Source organism: Papilio polytes, unplaced genomic scaffold (assembly GCF_000836215.1).
Source record: "Papilio polytes unplaced genomic scaffold, Ppol_1.0 DF824047.1, whole genome shotgun sequence".
NCBI classification, from domain to species: Eukaryota; Metazoa; Arthropoda; class Insecta; order Lepidoptera; family Papilionidae; genus Papilio; species Papilio polytes.
Genome location: NW_013525157.1, coordinates 7,334,581 through 7,359,466, shown reverse-complemented (window position 1 = coordinate 7,359,466; position 24,886 = coordinate 7,334,581). Strand labels below are relative to the sequence as shown.

The 24,886-nt window shown below is 33.9% G+C and overlaps 1 protein-coding gene across 1 annotated transcript; it reads left to right on the top strand.

Annotated features, from left to right (window-relative positions):
- The first annotated feature begins 5,606 nt into the window (after positions 1 to 5,606).
- On the top strand, positions 5,607 to 17,075 carry LOC106100786 (cubilin). Its single transcript, XM_013279811.1, has one exon. It carries the CDS (start codon positions 5,635 to 5,637, stop codon positions 16,822 to 16,824), a length of 11,190 nt encoding a protein of 3,729 aa, XP_013135265.1. The 5' UTR covers positions 5,607 to 5,634; the 3' UTR covers positions 16,825 to 17,075.
- Positions 17,076 to 24,886: the final 7,811 nt, after the last annotated feature.

Sequence of the window (24,886 nt, the reverse complement as noted above, 5' to 3'; positions counted from 1 at the left end):
TTCTAATGCAGCCGACACACATTAGATCCTGCATGACGGTTATAACCTCAAACCGAACCAAAACCGAAAAGGTTAACCGATTTTTTAGTAAACATAACAGTTTGGTACACATATAGGATTTCCTTTTATCTATTCCTATAACCTCATGTATTGCTGGTGAGATAGTAACTTACTGCGTTGGCGGAGCGACCCAAAGTGGGTCTTGCCTTCGACACGAGAGAGTGCCAGCGTCGCCTGTCCTGGAGAAGAATGAAGAGAAGTTACTAGTAGCGGAGAGAAAGATAATGCGGACAATTTTGGCTCCAACACAGAGAGAAGACGGAGATAATAACTAAACTAGACTAATTGCTATTGCTTATCAGGTCGCAGGTATTCTATTGCTTCTAATATCCATAATCCGAGTAAGCTACTAAAACGTTTACGGCAATAGACCAATCATATTGGTATTGCACAATTAACGTGAAATAGATAGACATTAACATAACCTCAGGTGACAATGTGTCTGCATTATTCTGATATAATATCTATTACGAACCTTGCACGGTTCTGTATAAATCGGTTATTAGTTCACATAATGTTATCTAAATCTACATATATATCTACCTATCTATCTATACTATTATAATAAAGCGTAAACACACACTTCTTTGTTGCCTAAGATGTCAGCAATTACAGCATATTTTTGAATAACTATTTTTGTAATAAAAAGCCGTACACTTACGTCACGCTTTAGGCTATATATTTTCACGCCATTAAACGTAGGGGTAAATATTTTGGATAACAACCCTAATGTGGGAAAGAGACCATAAGTCAGCGCGTCAAGTGGCAGCAGCCAACATCAAGAAAAAAAATTGCTAAGGTATGTCATGTCATGTCATTTAGACATTTGCAATTGATAATAAATTGTACGAGGAAAACAAATTGATAAAAATAAAATTTTCATAATTTCATGCGGATGAAGCCGCATGGGAACAGCTATACATGTAATAAAATTGGAGTGGAGAGTATAAAATAAAAAGAAAAAACCCAAATTTCGGGAAGATAACGGGGGCAACAGCTAATAATTAATAATTCTAAATTGTCCTATGACCCTATCCTGTGCTTTCAAACGTAGAGGCCCAAAAATTTATGGATTGTGTAAAGATGATTACGTCCTGGAGTATCTAAAATTCTGGTTTTTATTGCAGTTAATATAATGATAATATTTGTAGGAGTCGTTCGCTAATTTCATTTTAAACTTTGCTCATTTACATTTATTCATAACTAATAAGGGTTTTTTTTTTAATATTTAACTTTTTTCTAACTGCACTCTAAGTAAATGGTATATCGTAAAAGCTAACATAATAAAAACGTTCTTTATGGTTCATTTACATTTTAATAACGTTTTAAAATTTAATATGAACTATGAACTTAAATTAAATTTGTAAAGCATTTTCGTCGAGTGAAATTTCATATAAATAGTTAAGAGACCTTAAAATGTTTCTTGCGTAAAAGAACAAAAACAACTGTACAAAATTGACAAAGTTTTTAAATAATATGTCTGCATGGTTTTAATACAAAAGTTTCTCAAATCTAGCTTCATTCTCGTTTAAATTATTCGTTTAAACGTTGTCGTCTAAAAGCTCCTTCGAAATTAGTACTCATTTATTTAATACGTGTGACAATCAAAATGAGGCCTCTATACGTGAGAATATGAGACCTTCGTTATGTATCTCGCTTTTGTTTAATTAAACTCAACGAATGTTTTCAAATAGGTTTACACTATCGAACGACATGTGTATAAACATTGACTATGCACAGATCTTTCAACTGTGGAAATTCATTGCTACAAAAAAAAACATATTGCCAAGACGTAAAGCACATTATACTTCATACAAATGTTATAAATGAGAAAGGTGGGATGGATGGATGGATGTTTATTAGAGTTTGTAGCCTAAATAGCTGAATGGATTTCTATGAAATTTGGTATAGATTTAGAGGATTTTCTGGAAGAACACATAGGGTACTCACTTTTGTTTTTTTGTTTTTTTTTTTTAATTCAACGAGGACGGAGTCACGGGCGAAAGCTACTAATATATGAATCAATTCTCTAAAATTCATTGATAAATCATCGTTTTTCAGTTATTTTTTTTGACACAAATTTGGATAAAGAAAGATTTTTTTTAGATTCTAATAACATAAAAATTATTTATTTCAGAGGCTTTAATGCAAATAAACGGTCTTAAAATACATTGTACAGACAGCAATGAACCCTAGACAGTTTATTTAAATTCCAGCAACGGACCACCACCAATCTTTATAAATGTCTAACTGTGTTTTATTTCAACATTTAAATCAAAGAACGTGCAATAAAGGCGTACCTTTATTACACTTTTCTAGCTTTACTCTGAAATCCTTTTCATCTACCGTAGAAGTATCTTTAATTAAAAGTAATTAATATTATATAAGTATTTATTCTTTGAATTTAAAATTAATTTTTGATTTTTTGCGAAAGGAAAAAATCTGGACCAGACCAAGGCTCACACACGGCTTTAGTGTCTCAGAGAATGATGACGATATATTTCTTGATGCAAATATATTAGAGGTTATTTTACACCATGTCTAAACTGTTAAACGTTTTCTTAGCTTTGAAATTATAAAACTCATTAAGTTTAACAATTTAAAACGTGACGTATTTTATTGAAGACAATTTTCACCTTAATTATATGAAATTAAGTAGTCAAACAATAAAAGCGAGCTCTTACACTCTTATTTCACAGTCGTATTTCACTTCAGAAACGTAAGAATTTAATGTAGGTTAATTAAAAGGATAGCTAACTCGAATATCTAAGCGAATGATACTAAAATTAAAGCCAAGAACCAAAGGAAATATTTTTATTAAATTTGTGGTGATTCTTCCCATTTTTATTTATTTATTTGCATTAATATTAACACCGTAAGGAGACTTAACCTTAAAATAAATTATTTAAACATACGAGAGTAAAAGTTTTTTCGTTATATCAACATAGAATTTAAAAATACCAATTAGAATGGTATTATAAATTGTAGCTCCTGATGAATTATATTAGCAATAAGATGGAGAACTTTATCGAGTGTGTCGGTAGTCGGTAGTCGTCTTACCAATTAAGAGCAAAGAGGTCCGTTGTTAGAGAAACACGTCGACTTAATCCCCTGTCCACTTAGAATACTCGATCCCTTTGCCGTCCGTTCCTCTCAGCTATTATGCCATACGAACTAATGCTTAGTAAATGTAATTACTTTTGCTCCATTATAGTAAACCTTTGAATCATCGTAGAGTAATCGTACTTGTTAAAATTGTTTATTGAAGAGTAATTTAAATAAAATTATTTTAGCAATATACGGTTACTAAAAATTGCTAATATGTTTGTAGTGTACTTTATTTATATATTACACTACATTTATTTATTTATCTACACAACATGTACACTACATGTTTTTGAAGGAGAATAACATCTTTATGTTATTGCAATTTTTAGAATCATTTAAGAACCAGAAGCTTTTTATTAACAGGCTAAGTCTTATATTGATGCAATCAAGTGCCTTTGGGCGATAAATTGTAAATTAAAGTAACATTTACATATCGACTTGAACAACTTTACATGACAATGTGTTTCATAGCATGAAGACATTGACATGATCTGCGTAGGCTGTATTGTATTGTTTTGGAACACGTTTTCACACTTTAAAGCAGGAAGTAACAACTCTATAAAGATAGATATTTTTTTATAAGCGACAGGTTACGCCCTATTGTCAAATAAACTAACATTGAAATTCACAATGATTTTTGTTTACGTAACCGTCGGTGTTTGCCAAAACATACTAACAAAATGCACGATAAATTGTGTTAGATGCCATAAAGACTATAACATCCTTTTGAATTAATGTAATATTTTTCTTTTACTTGAAAATACAATGATTAAAAGAAAAATATAAACATTTAAGTGAATCAACTAACAACACTAACATATCTTTAGATCTAGTTGTAAATATTTGAAAAATGTACAATAGTTTTTAGTTGTAATTTATTAAAAAAATATTGTTAATTGTAAACTGTGTGAAGGGAAAATAAAAGCTATCTTTATTATTAAAAGAAAAACGCAAACAAGTCTTACAATGTTTGATATAATGCGGTAAGGTGACATCCCCAATAATATATTCCTTTAAATATGCAATAAATAAAACGCTTGTCATGCATTAAATCTCCGCCTCTGGGCAACTTGCCCAGAAAACTACTATGGCTGTTGTCTCGACTTGGCTTCAATGCTGATAATAATAAAGATCTCGCTTCTAACATACCTAAGCTTTACGAATGTTTAAAATATACTTCCTTGCATATTCGTTTTTAAATTACATTAAAGATTGTCCTTCCAGAAACTTCTCGAACTTCAAAGTTGAGACATAGTTTTTAAAAAATTATGATAAGATACCTTGTTATGTTATTGAAATTAAAAACAATTTTGGTGAGAAGAAAATGCAAGACCTATTTATTCCAACTGAATATAGAATAGACTGGAGACTGGAGATACATTTTAAGAATGAATGACTGAATGAACGAATTTATTAACTTACAATCCGTGACTCGTTCACTCATGTTACACGTTAGCTTGCTTGTTAGCTTGAAGCAAATCTAAACCAAGTGTACATTTAATAATCCAAATGTAATCTTAGTCGTTGTTTGTGATGCAACAAACTTCAGTGCGGATTGTATAGTTTTAGGTAATGTTATAAATCAAATTCAGTTTAATAACTTCACATCCCATTCAACTGTTTAGATGCGCAACTAAAAAATCGAGTTGTGTGCGCACCTCCATATACGCTCATAGATACCAAAGCGCGACTAAACAGTGCGATATTTTAGTCAAAGTTGTCCGAATGCATTAGATAACACTCGAAATAAAACATTACTAGGAAAGTTAGCTGGAATTAGGACATCTGTCGAATGTAAACTGATAAAGGGGCGTATTTATTCCGATTTTTCTTTATCGTTCTATAAATGAACTGCGATTATATTACAACTGCAATATCAAATCGCCTAACAAACGAACAACGCGCCCTTCATTTTGATTCGGTTAAGGAACTTGTGAAAAATTTTGTTTTAGTATCCTTATTAACGGTAGGTACGTTTTTTGTCATACAAAAATGCGAGTATACGGCGATATTAGGGCACTTTTACACATGGCGGTAATGGACAAGTAGAAATAGAATGCATGCACAATGCATATGCACATGCTAGGAAATGTGTAGCATGCATGTCAGTTCATGAGACCGTAAGAGATGAGTCAAAGTCAAGCTTCATATAACCCTTGATCTCTACTTCTAAATACATGCTCGTAGTGGTAGCTGTCACAGAATCAAATATCGTGCTTGTTACTTGTATGCCAGTTACCGACTTGCATGTATGCCAGTTACTGTCATGTATGTACCAGTCCTTAGAGTATGAGTAATTATAAAACTGATAAGTTAATACAAAACATCTGGTAAATGAAATATGATTGTAACATGAGATAGGGGCGTTTAGTACTAATGACGCCCCCTTTGTTAAATTTACTAATATTTTCAGTATTCCGAGGCAACAGTCTCCGGAGACAGTTGGGAGTGATCCGCGTTCCCACCATGTTGTGGACGACGATACAGTTTATGTGTATAATAACTTTTTGCAATGTGCTTATTAAGTGTGAAGTTCAACAAGAAAGACCTAAAATAAAAACATCCAATGGTGACCTCATTATAGAACCAGCGTTCAACAAAAACATATATTTACGTCGCAATGGTCCTAAGTCATCAGTATACTTAGGTGGCTTAAATATACTTAATATTAATTCTACTTCATCTCAAAGCTATCAACCGCCTTCCGGCAGTGACTTCGAGAGTGATCTTCAAGATGTAAATAGCATATCTGAGCGATTGCAGAGATTAGAAAACCAAAATACTCAATATCCAAGCGACTTTCTAATCAATATAACGGTACTTTCAAGAAAAATTAACCGATTAAACAATAGAGTTTCCATACTCAGGACACAAATGAGTAGAAAAGTTAATAATTGTGAGTCAAATCCATGTAGACACGGCGGAACTTGCTTAAACTTAGTAACAGGATACCATTGTCTTTGTCCACCAAATTGGGAGGGACCAAAATGTGAAGACGACGTGAATGAATGCCGCAACTTCGCCGGTACAGACTTGGGCTGCCAAAATGGTGCAACTTGTATTAATAAACCAGGATCTTATGATTGTCTTTGCAAAACAGGATGGTTTGGTCTGCATTGTACGAGGAAAGCTAAAGATTGCACTGGCGGCGATTTCGAAATGTGTGGACATGGTATTTGTTTAACTACAACCTCTGGAGATGGCATCAAGTGCATATGCGATCAAGGCTGGAAAACGAATGGGACAGGAATTGCTTGCCTCACAGATGTAAATGAATGTGAACAAGGTACCCGGTGTTCTGTGAATCCCAGAGTAGAATGCATAAATCTTCCTGGTTCATTTCGATGCGGTAATTGTCCACCGGGTTTTGAAGGTAATGGATATGTCTGCTATGATATCGACGAATGCCTTACTTTGCCTAATGGTGGTTGCAGTATTACTCCTTTCGTCACTTGTCATAATACCATCGGATCAAGAATTTGTGGTCCCTGTCCAACGGGATACCAGGGTGATGGCATTTCTTGCACTTGGAGAGGCTCCTGTAGTGTAAATAATGGTGGTTGCCACCCGTCTGCGAGTTGTGTTGAAAGCCGGTTTGATTTCACTGGGAGGACGGGACACTGCGTCTGCCCGAATGGAATGTATGGAGATGGTATCGGTGTTCGTGGATGCTACGTTCCAAACTCTGGTAATGTAACTCTACAATGTGAAGACAATCCTTGTGGTGACCATGGGTACTGTCATTCACTTAGAACTGGCTACACTTGCATTTGCCATAAGGGTTTCAATGGTGTACACTGTGAAAATACAGAAAATGTATGTCAAAGTAATCCTTGCCAAAATGGAGGTAGCTGCCGCTTGGACGAAAGTTCGCCTTCGGGTTTCAGGTGTGAGTGTGCCGCTTTATATTCTGGAGACTTGTGTGAATCACATGCAACTCTTTGTGGTGGTGTGTTGAATCACGAAGAAGGTAACATATTATATCCCCTGACTAATGTAACTTATAATCATAATGCTCGATGTGCTTGGGTAATTCATACTAGACCAGAGAAAGTTATAAATGTGACATTTAGTAAATTTAATTTAGAATCAAGCCCGGACTGTCTTTATGACTTTTTACAAATACATGATGGTAGAAGCTCAGCCAGTCAGCTAATCGGAAGATTTTGTGGTAGTGAATTCCCTAAAGGAGGAAATATCATATCTAGTCATAATACTTTATATTTCTGGTTTCGGTCAGATCTAAGTATTGCTAAGGAAGGTTTTGCTTTACATTGGTCTAGTGTAAACCCAGTGTGCGGTGGCGAAATTGATGCCAGTACTCACGGACATATCAGCTCACCGGGCTCTCCTGGTAAATATCCACCGAATAGAGATTGTTACTGGCATCTAACCACAGCTCTTGAGAAAAGAATCCAACTGCATTTCTTCGCGCTAGATATTGAATCACATGTTAATTGTAGTTTTGACTTTATTGCCATATATGACGGCGGGCATATTAGGGATCCTCTTTTGGAAAAATATTGTAACTCAACTCAACCTGCTCCTTTGCAATCAGCTGGTTCAGAGCTTTTAATTTATTTTCATTCTGATGCATACAATTCTGGTTTCGGTTTTCAAATCGCTTATGCCCCAGTTGAAGGTATACCGGGTTGTGGTGGTTATTTTACCACGTACAGAGGCGAGATAACGTCGCCTACTTACAACGGTAAATATATTAGTAATTTAAAATGTGAATACAAAATTAAAACAAGTGAAGACACAAAAATCCGTATTAATTTTGTTTCTTTTTCTTTGGAGAATTCATTTAGATGCAAGTATGATTATATTAAGATTTATGATGGGCCATCTAGTGATTCTCGCTTTGTTGGTAAATTTTGTGGTACATTACATCCGAAATCATATACCTCGTCTTCTAACACGTTATTCATTATATTTAAATCTGACCATACAATGACTTCCGAAGGTTTCAAAATAACTTATGAATCTATTTGTCACAAACAATTACACGGAGATAGTGGTATTATAAAATCACCAGGGTATCCCTTCAGTTATCCAGAAAATAAAGTTTGTGAATACATTATCAATACAACTCCAGGTAAGGCAATACAATTAACATTCCAAGACTTTAATGTTGAAAATAACAGTTACTCCAATTGTCAATACGATAATGTTGAAGTTAGAGACGGACCTGATATCAACTCAACATTACTTGGAAGATTTTGTGGGTCGGAACTCTTACCTCCAGTTCAAACTTCAACATTTAATTACATGTACATACGATTTAAGTCCGATATGAGTATTACAGGTACCGGGTTTTACGCTAATTATACAACAATAGATACAGAGTGTGGAGGAATTCATAGAGATACTACAGGGGTAATAAGTCACCCATCGGATGGAGAAACGACTTACAAAAATGAACAATCATGTACTTGGATGATAATAGCTCCTGAAGGTATGCATATTAAGCTTACATGGGATAGATTCAGACTAGAAAATCAAATACGACCAACATGTACCAGTGACTTTGTAGAGTTATATGAAATAGATGATGATAATCAGCGTAACTTACTTGGTCGTTTTTGTGGTAGTACAAAACCACCCGTCCTCACCTCTTCTACTAATAGAATCATGGTAAAATTTGAATCGGACAATAGTATAAGAGAAAGTGGTTTTTCTTTATCATATTCCTTTGTAGACGAAAGATCACACTGTGGTGCATTCTTAGTAAAGTCTCGTGGTTACATATACTCCCCCGGATGGCCCAACGTATACGAGCCTAATCGTGATTGCGTTTGGACAATCACTGTGCCTGTTGGGCAGCAAATTAAACTCAACATATCCCAGTTTGACTTAGAACGTCCCATACGCGACAAGTGTGATCTTGGAGATTATTTAGAAATAAAGAATGGAGCGACAGAAAATGCTCCACTAATAGGTAAATTCTGCGGTAAATTTAAATCAAAACGTATTATATCAGCAGCGAATAGTTTGTATTTACATTTCCATTCTGACTTTTATTTAACTGGTCACGGATTCAAAATCGAATGGGACGGTACGATAACGGGTTGTGGAGGAACACTCACTAGTGCGAACGGATCTATTTCGTCACCTAATTATCCTGATAATTACCACGAAAATGCTGAATGTTTTTATAGAATAGTCACAAGTGCTGGATCTCGGATCCACATTTCCTTTACTGAATTAAGTTTGGAGATGACTCGGCATTGTATGGACGACTACGTAGAGATATTTGATGGTAGAGATACAAGCGCCGTAAGTTTAGGTAAACACTGTGAAATTTCTAATGCTTTGAGGAATATTGAAACTTCTAGTAACTATGCATATATTAAATTTCGATCCGATTTTTTTATAAGTAGCAAAGGCTTTCTACTAAACTATAATACAATTTGTCAATGTAACGTTACCGGTAATTTTGGCGTTATTGAGAGTCCAGGCTTTCCCAGTAACTATCCTCACTACGCCAATTGTCTATGGACTATAACAGTTCCAAGAGGAAACAAAATTAACGTTACGTTCACACACTTTGACATATTTAAAACGAACCGAAATTTTGCATGGAGGAGGTTAGACTTTTTTGTAGTTCGCACACGTGCAGAAACGTGTGATTCAGATTTTGTACAAATAAGCGAAACGGATGGCACGTCTGTTACGGAAAAGCTTTGTGGGTCTACATTACCAAAACAAATAAATGTTCAAAGTAATATTCTCAATGTGAAATTTAAATCAGGCGGTTATTTCACTAGAAGTGGTTTCCGTCTGGAATGGGTTAAAGATGGTTGCGGTGGTCTTATACAAAAGCGATTCGGTTTCTTGTCACTGGATAAGAGAATGGCTCTTGCTGAAAATGAAATAAACTGCGAATGGATAATAGAAACTCCTCTAGGCTCAAGTGCTACAATATCATTTACAGAGTTATACATGTACGATAGTAAAAATTGCACAGAGGATGCGATTGAGGTATACAATGGACAAAGTGTCGATGCACCTCTCCTAACGCGAATTTGCCATCGAGATTTGGTGCAAGTCCAAGGAAGTTCTAATTTTCTTTTAGTAAGATTTATAAAAAAATCTTCTCTTAGGAACGTATACTTTAATTCGCATTTTGATTCATTTAAATCTGGGTGTGGTGGTAAAATGATGGCGCACACCGGTATAATTTACTCAAAAAATTATCCAAAAAATTATGATGATAATTTAGATTGTGTTTGGTCTATAATAGTCCCTAAGAACCACCGAATACGATTAAATATGCTAGAATTCGACTTGTATTCAGAAGATAATGAAGATTCGCCTTCTTGTGGTGACAAGATTAATATTTATGAAACAAGTAATATTTTTGACGCCAATTACACTTATCATATTTGCCCAAAGACGAACATATCTGAAATTATATCTAAAACCAATCAACTAAGCCTTCAATTTCTTACAAATGATTATGGGTCTGCTAAAGGTTTCAAAGCATCCTTTGTTATGATATGCGGTGCTCGCATCATAGCTGATCGTGATGGTGTAATTAATAATAAATTTTTGCAAGATTCGAATGATACTTGTACATGGACTTTACTAGCTCCTACACCCAGTTTAAAAATTAAACTAACTATAACGCACATGTCGATTCCCAAATACACGATAGATGCTACAAATACAAGTAAGTCATGTCCAGCATCATTTTTGAGAATATTAGATGGTGATGATGAGGATTCACCTTTGATCGATGAATACTGTGGAAATAAAGTCCCTCCGATGATCGTGAGTCATGGTAGTGCAATGACTATACAGCTTGGAAGTTACGTTGGTAAAATTTCAGGAATATTTTCAGCCCACTATACCACTTTAACTTCTGCTTGTGGAGGAATATTAACATCGGAGGAAGGTACTATCGCCTCGCCAAATTATCCCCAATCATATCCTCACGACTCTGATTGTGAATGGATTTTAAGCACATCGCCTGGTAATAAAGTATACATTACGTTTGAAGAGCTTAACTTAGAATACTCAGAAGGATGCAACGAAGATTATTTAGAAGTTCGTGAAGATAATGGTGGCGGCAGACTAATAGGAGTCTTCTGTGGAAACGTCTTACCAACGAACACAACATCTGCGAGTAAACTCTACATCAAATTTCACAGTGACAGTAAAGACTCTGGGCGCGGGTTCGTAATTCACTACGGATTTTTGCATGGAAATAATATAATTGGTTTGACAAGAGGTGAAATAACATCACCTTTGTACCCCAATGTATATAAGGGCGGCGCTGAATATACATGGCGAGTAACAATGAAAAACCCTTCAACTATCGCTTTACGGATTGACAAGTTGGAAATTCATAACCAGGAAGCAACTTGTCAAAATCACTTAGCCTTTTATGATGGTTACGATGAAGACGCACCACTTCTAGAAGAGATGTGTGGAATAATAACAAACCAAATTAAATCCCTTAAAACTACTTCAGGTGTGGTGTACATTAAATTGCACTTGGAAGAGTCAAATATCGGTTCTCTTTTCCATTTATACTGGGAGCAAGCTGATAAGGATGAAGGATTAGTAACCGGTGAAAATCCTAATTGTGGATTTAATCATACAGAAATATTAGCACCAGGACGTAGTGTCACATTTACCTCACCTAATTATCCTCTACCGTACGGCAGTGACTTACACTGCGTTTGGGTTTTTAAGTCAACACCCGGACGTCATTTACTGTTGTCCTTTCAAGATTTGTCTTTGGAAGAGACACAAAACTGTTTTGCAGATAAAATAAACATATATTCCTCAAGCTCCTTAGACCATTGGACTCCAATAAAAGAAAATATTTGTGAAAATGGAGCAATAAAGGTTCCAATTAACGCATCCACTTATCTAAAGGTTTCTTTTAAAACCGATGCTTCCGTAGCACAAAAAGGCTTTTCAGCGAAGGTGGCATCAATGTGCGGAGGTGAACTTCTAAATTCAGGAGTAATAGAACCGACATGGTTCGATATGCAAAATGTATTTTCAAGTATGATGCGATGTGAATGGAAGCTGAAAGTGCGACCTGGGCGAAATATAAAAATAGTGTTTGAAAATTTCAATATTACAAGTTCCGATTGCTCTTCGTATGTTATAATACATAATGGTGAAACAAGAGATTCACCTTTATTAGGTGATGGTAGATATTGTGGCTATGCACATGAAAAATTGAATGACATAACTTCATCTAGTAATGCCGTATTTATAAGTTCCGTAACATACGTTTCAAGAGATTCCCTCCCGGCCTTTAAAAATTTTAAAATACGTTTTGAAGAATTAAATATTGTGTGTGGCGTATCATCTTCATTGGACCTTGATCATCCATGGGAAGTCATATCTTCACCTAATTATCCTTCTGTACCTCCATCTTATACAGAGTGTGTTTGGGTATTCATTGGTCCTCCGGGTGAAATTTTACGTATCGACTTTATTGAAAGATTTGACTTAGAAAAATCGGATTCTTGTGCTTCGGAATATGTTGAAATTCGTGACGGGTCTACAAGAATTTCTCCAATAAAAGGTAGATATTGTGGTGAGAAGCCTGGTACAATAAAAACTAGTAACAATATGATGTTCATCAAGTATTCAACGCAATTATCAGAACCCAGAAATGGGTTTAAAGCTAATATTTCTGTAGATGTTTGCGGTGGTACCATTGTAGCCAGCGAAGGTACTTTGACGTCACCAAATTACCCACATATGTCTATATTACCGTATGGTACAATTTGTAAATGGAACATCATTGGTCCTTCGGTATTTAGTTTGAAACTTCAATTAAAAGATTTAAATCTTCCTGACTCTGTGGAACCTTGTGCTACAAAACTAACAATCAGCGAAAATTCAATTCCCGTAAACAATACTGTTACTGTTTTAAAAGAATTCTGTAACGACGACATAGAAGAATATTTGACACCTATAGAATCATTTACAAATCAAGTTACAATCGCATTTTCTATTGGTAAGCCGAATGATTGGGATCAAATTTCTGATAGCAGGGGATTTAAGCTAACGTTTAGTTCCTGGAGACCAATATGTGGTGGAACTGTTACGACATCTGAAGGTTTTCTAACTACGCCTGGCTACCCCAGACTATCGACATTGAGGTTTTGTCAATGGAAAATTAAACTTCCTAATTCTAAGAGACGTGTACGCCTAGAACTCTTAGACTTCGATTTAAACAATCATCGCATAGGAATATACAACGATGTGCAATTCCAAACTGTTATTGAAAAAATACCTGATAAAAATTATACTACGACGGATACTGTTTTTGAATCATCTGGAAGTACTTTAGGAATCTATGTGTGGTTAAGGCCGTCCGGAATAAAAACTCACCGATTCAAAGCTCAATTTACTTCAAATGATGAAGCTTTGTGTGGAGGTGACTTAAGTGGCAACTCTGGAGAATTATTAGATCCTGATCTCCAACGTTCTTACGAATGTGCTTGGCATTATAATAATGAAGATGTAGAAGTTAACTCAAATTTCCAATATAAAACCATGGTCATTCAAGCTAATGTTAGTGTATCATCAACTAGTAAAAGTTGTAGATTTACCGAGCCTCGTATAATTATAAAATCTACAATCATGAAAGATCTCACCATCATTCGAACTATTTGTGGGAAAAATAATGAAGAAACTTATAGATATCCGTCAAACGCCGTGGATCTTACAGCGGTTAGAAATAAGGACAAAGTCTTGAATTTCCATCTTAAATGGAAATTACAACCATGTGGCGGAGTTGTCTACGTGAGCGAAGAAAAGATAAATGTTTTGAATTTAACAAGAAACAATGGCGGCTCGATAGATTGCGGATGGGTACTTGTCGCACCTCCAAATAGTAAGATTGAAATTAAATTAGAAGGTGAATTTCAATTGGATTGCTCCAATGAATTTATACAAATAACCCAAGGTACTGGACAGTTGTCAACAACAATTGGTGACTACTGTAAAGATAGAATTCCACAAAATCCTTTAATTACAACTTATAGGTACACGTTTGTTGATTATCACTCAAGTGCTGCGAATAGCACTAAAATAAAATTAAATGTAAAAACTGCTTCAAATCAATGTGGAGGAATACTAACAAAACATGAACGCCAATTTTCATCGCCAAACTTTCCAAAAAGTTATATTAAAAACCAAGAGTGCATTTGGGAAATAAAAGCAGAAATTGGTAACAGAGTGTCTCTTCAGTTTATTGAACGTTTTGTAATTGAAGATACACCAAATTGCACTAAAGACGCTGTAATTATTTATGATTGGAAGGACGACATGTATACTGAAGTTGCAAAACTTTGTGGTCGGCGACTACCACCGGCGTACAACTCGACTTACAATCAAATGAAAGTGGTCTTCCGCACCGACTCTGAGATAAATCTGGATGGATTTAGAGCTCAGTGGTCTTCTATCTGTGGTGGTCTCTATGTAGCAACCGAGAAGGAACAGATACTATATAGTCCGGGATATAACAACGGATACTTGCCTTCCTTGAAATGCGAATATCGATTTACCGGAAAAGGAAATAGAATTGAATTGAAATTTTTAACATTTGATATAGAAGGTACGTTTCCATTATGCGAATATGACAACGTTACTTTGTCAGCTCATAGTCAGTATGACTATGTTTACCAGGCATACTGTGGAAACGAAATTCCGTCTCCCTTAAAAAACGTTGACGAAGTCCAAATGGTTTTAAGTACTGATAGGTATAGCAGTAGAAAGGGATTTAAATTGTCTTACTCTATTTATACTTGTGGGGGTAAAGTGAATAATAATAGTCATGTTATAAAATTTGACAAATATGAACGAGATCTAAATTGTACCTGGATTATAGAAGCTCCGGTGAATAAAATAGTAGTGTTGAGATTTGATTATATCGATCTAGAGAGTAACCCCGATTGCTATAATGATTACATTGCTGTTTATAATGGAGTTAGTATAGATAACAATGAACGTCTTGCATTGATGTGTGGCCATGTAAACTCGAGTACAACAATTAAGGGCCGCGGTAATGAAGTTCTCTTGCAATTTGTAACCGACAGCAGCGTTGCATATACTGGATTTCAAGTTGAAATTATTTTCAGTTACTCAGAATCTGTTGGATGTGGGGGACAAATAGATTTAACCCCTACATCAAGTCATACCTTAAAATCACCACTTATAGGAAACAGTTTTGTATATGAAAATTATTTAGACTGTATATGGTACATAAAAGCCCCTCAAGATTATGTCGTTAATGTTGAATTTATTTCTTTCCACATATCTTCTTGCTTTAATGTTAATCAGACGGCTCTTGGATTCAGCAAGTGTGACTGTGATTACGTTGAATTCAAGGACGGAATAAATCCAAACAGTTTAAATATAGGTACTTATTGTGGTCATACGCTGCCACCACAAATACATTCAACTTATGAATACATGTCTATTCGCCTAGCCACAGATGGTGAAATCGCTAGTTCAGGTTTTGAAGCTGTATTGTCAACAAAAGAATTGCTTTGTGGACAAAGTGTTTTTACAGTTACAAATAATGTTCAAACTTTAAAATCACCAAATTACGATTCTCACTATATTTTACGTGACTTGCATTGCTCTTATCGTTTAAACTCAGAAAGGTATAGTACAGTACGACTATCAATAAAGAATTTAGATTTGCAAGTAGGTTCTACGGATATAAATAAATGTGATAAAGATTATTTATTAATAACAAATAATCCTTACCCCTACAACATGTCAATCGGAAAGGAATTTATCCTGAATCCACAAGTTAGTTACTTTTTTGATGTTTCTAGTTTTTATGAACAGACCTTTCCAAGTAGTTTGATGTTCTGTGGAGTTAAAAAATCAGTTGACTTATATGTTAACGGAGAAATTTCGATGTATTTAAAAACTGCGCCCTTGGCATTTAGAGGTCACAGAGGATTTGAAATAGAATTTGTTAAATCCGGTTTCTGTGGAAGAAATTATACCGATTCACAAGGCAGGATAAAGTCTTTATATCCAAATCCAGATGAGTCTAAAGATTGCTATACGCTTATCACTGCACCTGAACGTCACACAGTAGCTCTTTACTTTATGTTTATTTCTCCCGATTATGATAATGACAAGGTATATCTAGATATATTTGATGGAAATAAAACAACGAGTCCACTTTTAGTTAAATTCTCAAAGGAAGCCATAGGTTTCTCTGCAGTTTTTTCAACGGGCAGGAGCTTACTTTTACATAATCACGGCGGAGAAAACAACCGAATGGTGTCATTCGATTTGAACTATGTAGCTACTGACAAAGACCGCGGGTGCGGTGGCAAGCTAAACAATGTGGTAGGGCGAATTATGAGCCCTTTGTATCCCGAAGTTTACCGTCAGAAAAATACATGTGAGTGGGAATTGGAAACTCCCCATGGAACTCACTTGATGGTCCATTTTGAGGTATTCGATCTTGGTGTTGTATGCGATCAAAATTACCTTCAACTTGCAGATAGAAACGGTAACACGATATCTACTTATTGTTCGGAAATGCCTGCAGATTATACAAGTTCAGATAATTACGTTAAAATAATATTTACAACAAATATGAATAATGGTGGAACAGGTTGGGTTGCAGATTTTGTTGCAATAGTCTGATTACAATTTGATATTATAACAAAAATTGAATTAAGGAAGTAAAAAAATCAAACCATTTCAATATGTCTTTCGATATATACTATTATTTTCCATGTTTGTTTAACTTTAAATTGTTTTGTAAAATATATAGCTATCATAATATTTAATTGTTATTAAATTGTTAAGCTTTACCGTAGGTCTTTACAGCCGAAGCGTAATGGATTCTTACAAATGTTTCTGCTGTGGAAATTTACGCTTATAAAAATGTGTATAATACACAAAATTTCAATTTAAAAATTAAGAATTGTAATATATTTCATTGATATGTAATACTACTAATAAAAAATGCTCTGAACACTATCGATAACAACTGCATTAGTAATGTTAAATAAAACACTGGATGTAATTTTATGTTTTATTACAATCTCCCCCATTTGTTATAAAATAGTGAGGCAGTCCTCAATATTCTGCATTTGTATAAAACAAGCATAATCAATATTATGTATGTTCCCTACAAAATTGGGTGATTATCTTTCAGGTAACCCATGACTATGTCTAATTGATATTAGTCAATAGAATAGAAAAATTAAAAAGAAGAACAATAAATCCCTACGTCAGCTGAATGTAGCATCGAAAATTTGATCTACGACTCGCTCTATAAAGTAATAACGAATAAAGACTGCCAACATTTTGAGTCGGCAAACTTTTATTGCTCCATAAAACTCCCGACGAAAGCAAAGTGCAGACTCCATCGAGAGGGGCGCGGAGTAAGCATAATTTGTGAATTCTCTTTATCATATTTCAAAATTAACTGATGTCGATTCTTGATTAAACATGACTTTTATATATATAACAATAGCTTTCGCTCGTGACTCCCTCTGCGTGGTATAAAAAAACAAAAGTGAGAAACCTATGTGTTTCTTCCAGACTATACTCTACATCTATGCCAAAATTTCATCTAAATCCGTTCAGCCGTTTAGGCTACAAACTCTAACAAACATCTATCCATCCAGACTTTCCCATTTATATTCGTAATATCGAGAAAGATAAACAACCGTAACTAGGATTAAAAATATGGAAATCATGAAAATTAGAAAGAAATTGTATTTATTATGGGTCTACTTAATTTATTACAAATTTAAGGTAAGATATAGAAATTTACATCACAATGGTATAGCACTGGAAGTACATAAAGTATCAGGACAAAATTAGTAATAGACACTGACCATTTGTCTCTTATTTTAAAAAGATTTAACGCATTGTTTATTAAAATTCTTCTCATTCATACAGCATTCATGTCTTGTTTCGCTTTAATAAATCAATAAATCACTCAGATCGTGACGGAAGAGCCTAGAATAGGCAATCTGTTTATCCAAACAAAAAAATATAATCTTACTATTTTACTATTATATATTACTATTGAGAGTAATTCTAAGAACAATTTTTATCAATAATTTATGAATACACCTGACAAACAATTGCATGCAACACTTTAGAAAATTTGTTAGTAGTCTTAGATGTTTTGTATTATTTTTATTCATCTATTATTTTTTAGTGAAAAAAAATATAATTTATAAGCTATTTCATGTTTTAGTAATTGCAAAATATTGTATAATCTGGCAACAATGCCTTCCATTAGCGCTTCTTAGTTGTATCGTGTCAGGGCCACTGGTTCAGGGCCAGCTATGAGCGGCCACGTGGGTGGCTCAGGCATTCCTATCTTACACATATATGACAATTACAATAGTAAGTTAATATTTTTAATCACATTTGAAAAATCTACTGAAACTAATTAGACGAAAAAATGTAGAAATTAGAGATTTTGATACAGTCGGGGTAATTGATAGTATTCCACTTTAAAAGTTTGAACATTTAAAACGAGACGCGAAACAAAAACCAATACAACGTAGATTATTAACATAACTGTACGAAAAAAAAGGTTGGTTAGTGATACACGGCTAGTTTTTTTTATTATTATACCTTCGTTTGCACTCACTGCAATCTAATTAGTTATTTTAGGTAGAGGCGAAATATGTCTAGTTGTAACAAACAAGGCAATTTTTCCTGAAGTGGAACACCGCGGATTTCCAAATATGTACCTTCCTTTCGGTTCCTCCTCTAAGTTCTTATGGTTTCTTTAACTTTTTGTCACCATTAAGCCTTATTTCTCATCATCAAACATCAAATCCAGTCTTCCGTAGATTCAGAGTTCACCTAGAAACTCTGTAAATCATCAAATTAAATGAAAGAAGTCAACAGACGTATAAAGTTTAGGTTTTTTATAATAGTAAGAAAGATAAGCTTTATTTCGTAAATTCCATATTATGGTTGTACGAATTTTCAATTTCTTTTAAAAAGTTGCAATGTGGATTGCACGTTTGTCGTAAATCAACGTGTACAGAGTGCGCTGCTCCGCGCCGAGCCGCGCCGAGCTGCGCTCCGCTGTGATGACAGATTTACTGCATACGTGCGTGTTTACTTTCCAAATGATGCTTCGCCTTTGTTGTTTAGACATTGCAATGTGGAATCCTATAGCATACCAATGAACGACAAAACTTATAGACAAATTACTATTTGTTTGTATGTAAGCTAACTTTATTACCCTTCCTCTTCCAAGCTCTTGTAATAAGGCAAGGTTGGGAATGTGATTTGGGAATGTACTTGGAATTTCTTTTCTGTACATTCTTTCCTTTGACGCCTGTAGGTCAGCAAATGCATATATCGCCTTTGTCACTTATTATCCTGCCGTTTTTCAAATGTATCAATTTCAAGTAACCGATCGCAGTTGTTTTCATTACTACATCGAGTCTAAGTAGTTTATTCAAACACAGTACTATAAAAAACTATGTAATATGTGAAAAAAAACGAATAATTCAAATGAAACATCAATTATGGAATGGAATGTGATTTTTTACCGTGTTTAAAACAAATGCATATCCATTTAAAGAAAAAAGAAAATAAGCCGCGAATATCGTCCAATTACTAATTAGTAATAAGCTGTCATTAACATCTAGGTAACAATCAAGGCACAGATTAAGTTGTGGTCACTGTGGCGACCATATTCAGGCGATAGCTCTAGTTGGACGTGTTCACAACAGATATCAACCGCTTTAACCAAAACTCAATTATTTTCACAGATTATGTACAAATACAGCGGATCGTCTATCGCCTTGCAACGAGAGGTCAGCAGTAACAGTAAGTAGATAAATAGAGTGTGAGTCAAATTAAGCTATCGATATGATACTTTACAGTCATTAAATTAGACAGTTTATCATTTAAAAAAAATTCTAGAACGAGCTAGTTTAAAATGTCTGAAAGCATACTCACCTCACCATTATGTTTTGTTTTCGTTGCTAAAAATGTGTACTTAACCTATTATTCCATATTCATTTTTTATGGCTTACCATGTACTATATACATTAAAACCAGAGCTTGACATTAGATTATATCTCCCATGATTGAACGTTTTGTAAAAATTCTAATTAAAACAAAACGATCATTAACAAGTCGTTAAAAAGGTCACTCGTTAAGTGCTACGTACACTTGACCGTTTATTATAACACTGTATATTAATATACTTCCTTAATTATATGTTACAAAAAAATATGACTTAATTTATCATGATAAAATCACGAACTTTCCGTACGGATTTTAACATTGTTAATTGTAGAGTTTGAACTAATTGCGACCACACCTTAAACAAGGCTTTAAATCTCATATAATAAATAATATAAAGATATCTAATTATGACACTGTTCATTAAAACACACGACTATGTGTGTTTATATGTTCTTCATCTACCTATGCCAAATTTCGAGGAGATCCGTTGGGCAATTTTGAAGAGACGTTGTAAAAAATTCATCCATACATCTAAGCTTTCGCATTTATATAAGTAAGAAATACGCTTCGTCACACTTAATTTGAAGATGCATTGATTCAGATTCGTATTTTAAGTTCACTAATTTCATCAATTACAAATTTAAAAACTATTTAGCTACGGTGGTAATATCGTCAGTGGCGCAGTGGTTAATTTTGTAACCAAAAGTTCCGGGTTTGATCTGATCCATGTTCAACATAGTTGTATATTTAGTCAATTAATTATTGCAAAAATCTACTATATTAAAAAATCAACGATTTGATAAGTCAAGAGGTAATACGTGACCTGATACGGATTATATCTAAATATCTTATGTAGACTTGTAAGGCTGTTGCCTCTATAGGGGATATAGAGTAAAATACAGTATTTATATTTACTAAAGACGACGGTAGACATATTGATGGCTTTTTATGTTGATTTAATTTCAAAATTCATATTTTATAACAACAAAAAGAGTTATATTATTATAACTATTTTTGTTGATCGTGTATACAAAATATACTTTTAACATTAAAAAAAAATTAAATTTATTTGTTTACTTCATTATGATTTTAAGGTTAGAGTCGTTAACATAACCTAATTTTGCACAGAAAAAAACTGTGCACCGTACCGTCAAGTAACGATAAGATTAGCATTTAATACTAATAAAACGTAATTAACTATAAGAAGTTATTCATTTAAGGTAATTGTAACCTAATTCTTTAAATAGTTGACACCATAGTGATGCTATACAATTAACCATCTTGTCATAAAACGCATTCTTTATCCTTAAAAATAAATTGCATTAGTGGAAAACTAGTTTCTTAGGTGACGGTATAAAGCACAAACATTTTTTTACTCAAAAAAACTTAAAAGGTAAATTATAAGTAAATTATAAGGCTTTACATATCTAACAAAACATACCGATATAGCAGCGCCTCTTTTGTCGGACCAGACTTACAGCGGTTCCCAAAATGCAATCCCTATCTATTTTTAACAATCATGGATCGAATCCGTGATCCAATTTTTTAAAATATCGTTTCTATAAACGATCCGGTTCGTAACAGTTTTCGGATCGGTCTATAATTGAAAGTGACAGTTGCATCTATTGTCCGTCGCATCATCGGTAAATATAATTAAAATGTACATTTTTTATTAAAATTAATTGTAGATTAATATCTAAATGAATCTTATTAGTGGGCAGCATTGAATGCGGAAGCTTAATCCAAGGGACAAACAAGCTGGTTCATGTCACATTAATAAAAACATTGTTCTATTGTTATTTAAAACCACGATTTCTTCTTAATGTGTGCATGTCACCAAGAAATTATGATAATGGTCGATTTTAAAGGTGACTAGACCACAACTATGACGATATCAACACGGTAGCATTGGCATTATCTAACAAAACTCCTTTATCGTAGAAGTAAAATAAATATCACATTTACTTAGTTTTACTTCTTGCTAAGCTGGATAAATAGTAGAAAATCACATTGTCAACAATTGTTTAACTCATAATTTGATAAAAATACTAGTTCGATTAAAAATAGATCAATTTCGATGTCAATCGGCGACATGAGTTTATAAAACATCAGTTGTCACACGACTAAACGTGCCAATCAAAATGTTTTTATTACCAGTTCTGAATAACTTGCATCAAATTATAATAATAGATATGATCTTAATGGACCTTAGTATTTACTGCGAAAAAATAAATTCTTACCCCTAAAATAAAAAAGTATCACATCTTCTTTTGCTTAAAAATTCTTAAACATTAATCTTATTAACATTATAAACATTTCGCGATTTTTAATATTATATGGATGAATGTTAGAATGTATATCCAAAACTTTTCAACAGATCTCGATAAAATTTGGCACAGATGTACAATATAGTCTGGATGAACATTTTCTACAAATTAACAAAGTTCTTTTAATTCTGCGTAGATGGCATCACAGGCTAAAGTACGTATCTATCATCATCATCATCACCAGCTCACTATACGTCCCCATGGGGGGTTCGGAGCTTACCCTAAATCAGGGTGACTAGGCCATAGCTATCACTTTATATACCTATCAGCACATATCTACCACTTTTGTGTAAATATACAAATCTTTTATATTTCTAAGCAAACATAACTAAGAAAACAATGTCGATTAAGACGATGATGCAATTATCAATGTAAATATCCTGGACAAATATCAAGGAAATGACATTTGAATTCTTCAAATTATTTTTTTCACACCTGCCGCAATCTTCCTGCAAACAATGACTTAACACATTGGACGTCTATCAACATCGCCTATTGTATTTGATATGTCACACATACTACAATTCACCTATGAATAATTTATGATCGAGCGGGTTAAATATCTTGAATTTATCATTACCAAAAAAAAAGTTAAACTAGCTGTTGCTCGCGACTTCGCCCGCGTGAAATTAAAATAATAATAAAAAACATAGCCTGTTACTCACAGAAAAATGACCTTTCTAACGATGAAAGAATTTTTGAAAAGCCCAGTAGTTTTTTCTTTATTTCAATACATATAAAAATACAAATCTTTCCTCTTTATAATATTTGTATAGATGGTGACTAAAACAGTCTAGTCATTTACCATGGGGACGAGTAACCTAAAAAAATATTATTTTTTCTGCGATTCGAAGATCAATAACATCTGCCTTCTAATTGCAGAACAAAAATGAATATCGTACAAAGTTGAGTTTGTCTGTGAACTTTACTCATAAAAGGATCTTATACTTTTGTCAATAAACTTACGAATCTTTTCTCCGAACTGAGCGTCATTTTTGTCACCATAAAGCGATTTTAAAAACCCTTAGGAGCTAGCTAAAGGGAAACTAACACTCAGTTAAGTACATGGTTAGTTTAAGTCTAGTTATTTTCTACATTTATTTGGGTAAGCAATAGCACAAGTAAGAAAAAATGATACAATACTATACAATAGTCTTCAGTAGATGGGCTATCCGCAACTTTACCACGTTTCTCTAAAAAATAACATATTATTAGCTAAGCATTCGAGTAGTAGTTGTTTTACTTTTGGTGATTTCTCTTACTAATTCTGGGTAAATATACAGGTATGTAAATAAATGATCGAGCGTCATAGTTTGTTTACAACTATACATTTTCAAGACATATCTTTATTATTAATATATTTGTGATAGCAGCTCGCCGGTGGCACGGTGCGCGGTGAATGGGCGAGTGGTCGCACGATTCCGTGCTTCGCTCAATAACGAGCGGTGCTTTTGAGTCGATTGTAATAAATTTTGTTGCTGAATAAACATATGAATATAGGTCTCTGTAGATCAATTTAAACAACATTAAATTCATGCTTATTCGTAGCGATGTGACCATAAAATACTACTCGATAACAGTGATCAGTGTTCGACGTTACTGTCAAAACAATTTTTTCGTTAATATTGTTCGGGAAGAAACAACGTCAAATTATTGAAATCTATTACAACCAATTACCCAAGCAGTAGAAACAGTAATCAATAATTTGTGCTTTTGAAGTAAACATAGACAGAAATATTTTTTAAAAAAATTGTAAAAATAGTTATAACTAGCTTTCGCCCGAGACTCCGTCCGCGCGGTATTGAAAAAAAAATGTAAGTAGCTTATGTGTTCTTTCAGACTATCCTCTATATCTATGCCAAATTTCATCAAAATCCGTTTAGCCGTTTAGGCTACATACTCTAACAAACATCCATCCATCCATCTAAACTTTCGCGTTTATAATATTAAGTAGATAATAAGTATGAAGTATGATTAATTGTCGAGGTCTGTTTAGTAGGTGTGGTGGACAAGAGGCTCATATCTCTGAGCCTTGAGCTTGACTCGTGACTGTCCGTTTGTTTATTGTAATACATAGAAATAATCTGTTTACTTAGCTAAGTATACATTGATTTTATAGTGTACTAATTCTCGTATTCAATAGACACATCGGCATCGACAGCTGTTGCAATGCCTTATTAAACATGACATCGTCACATGTCTTGGTATTCAAAATAATGTTACGAGCAATTGTGCAAGCAAAATATTACACTAAAAAAATAAAAGTGTATAAAAAAAATGTTTAGATCTTTCATAGTTCAAATCGTCTCCGAAGAGCCCAGAACATAATACCTAACACCCGTATTCATAAACAATACTTGGCTGTGCGTACTACTAACACTGTGCAAAGAACAACATTTCTCAGTGCGTTCGTTTTG

Coding starts and splice junctions, on each gene's coding strand:
- LOC106100786 (XM_013279811.1), top strand. CDS start 5,635: ATGTTGTGGACGACGATACAGTTTATGTGTATAATAACTTTTTGCAAT.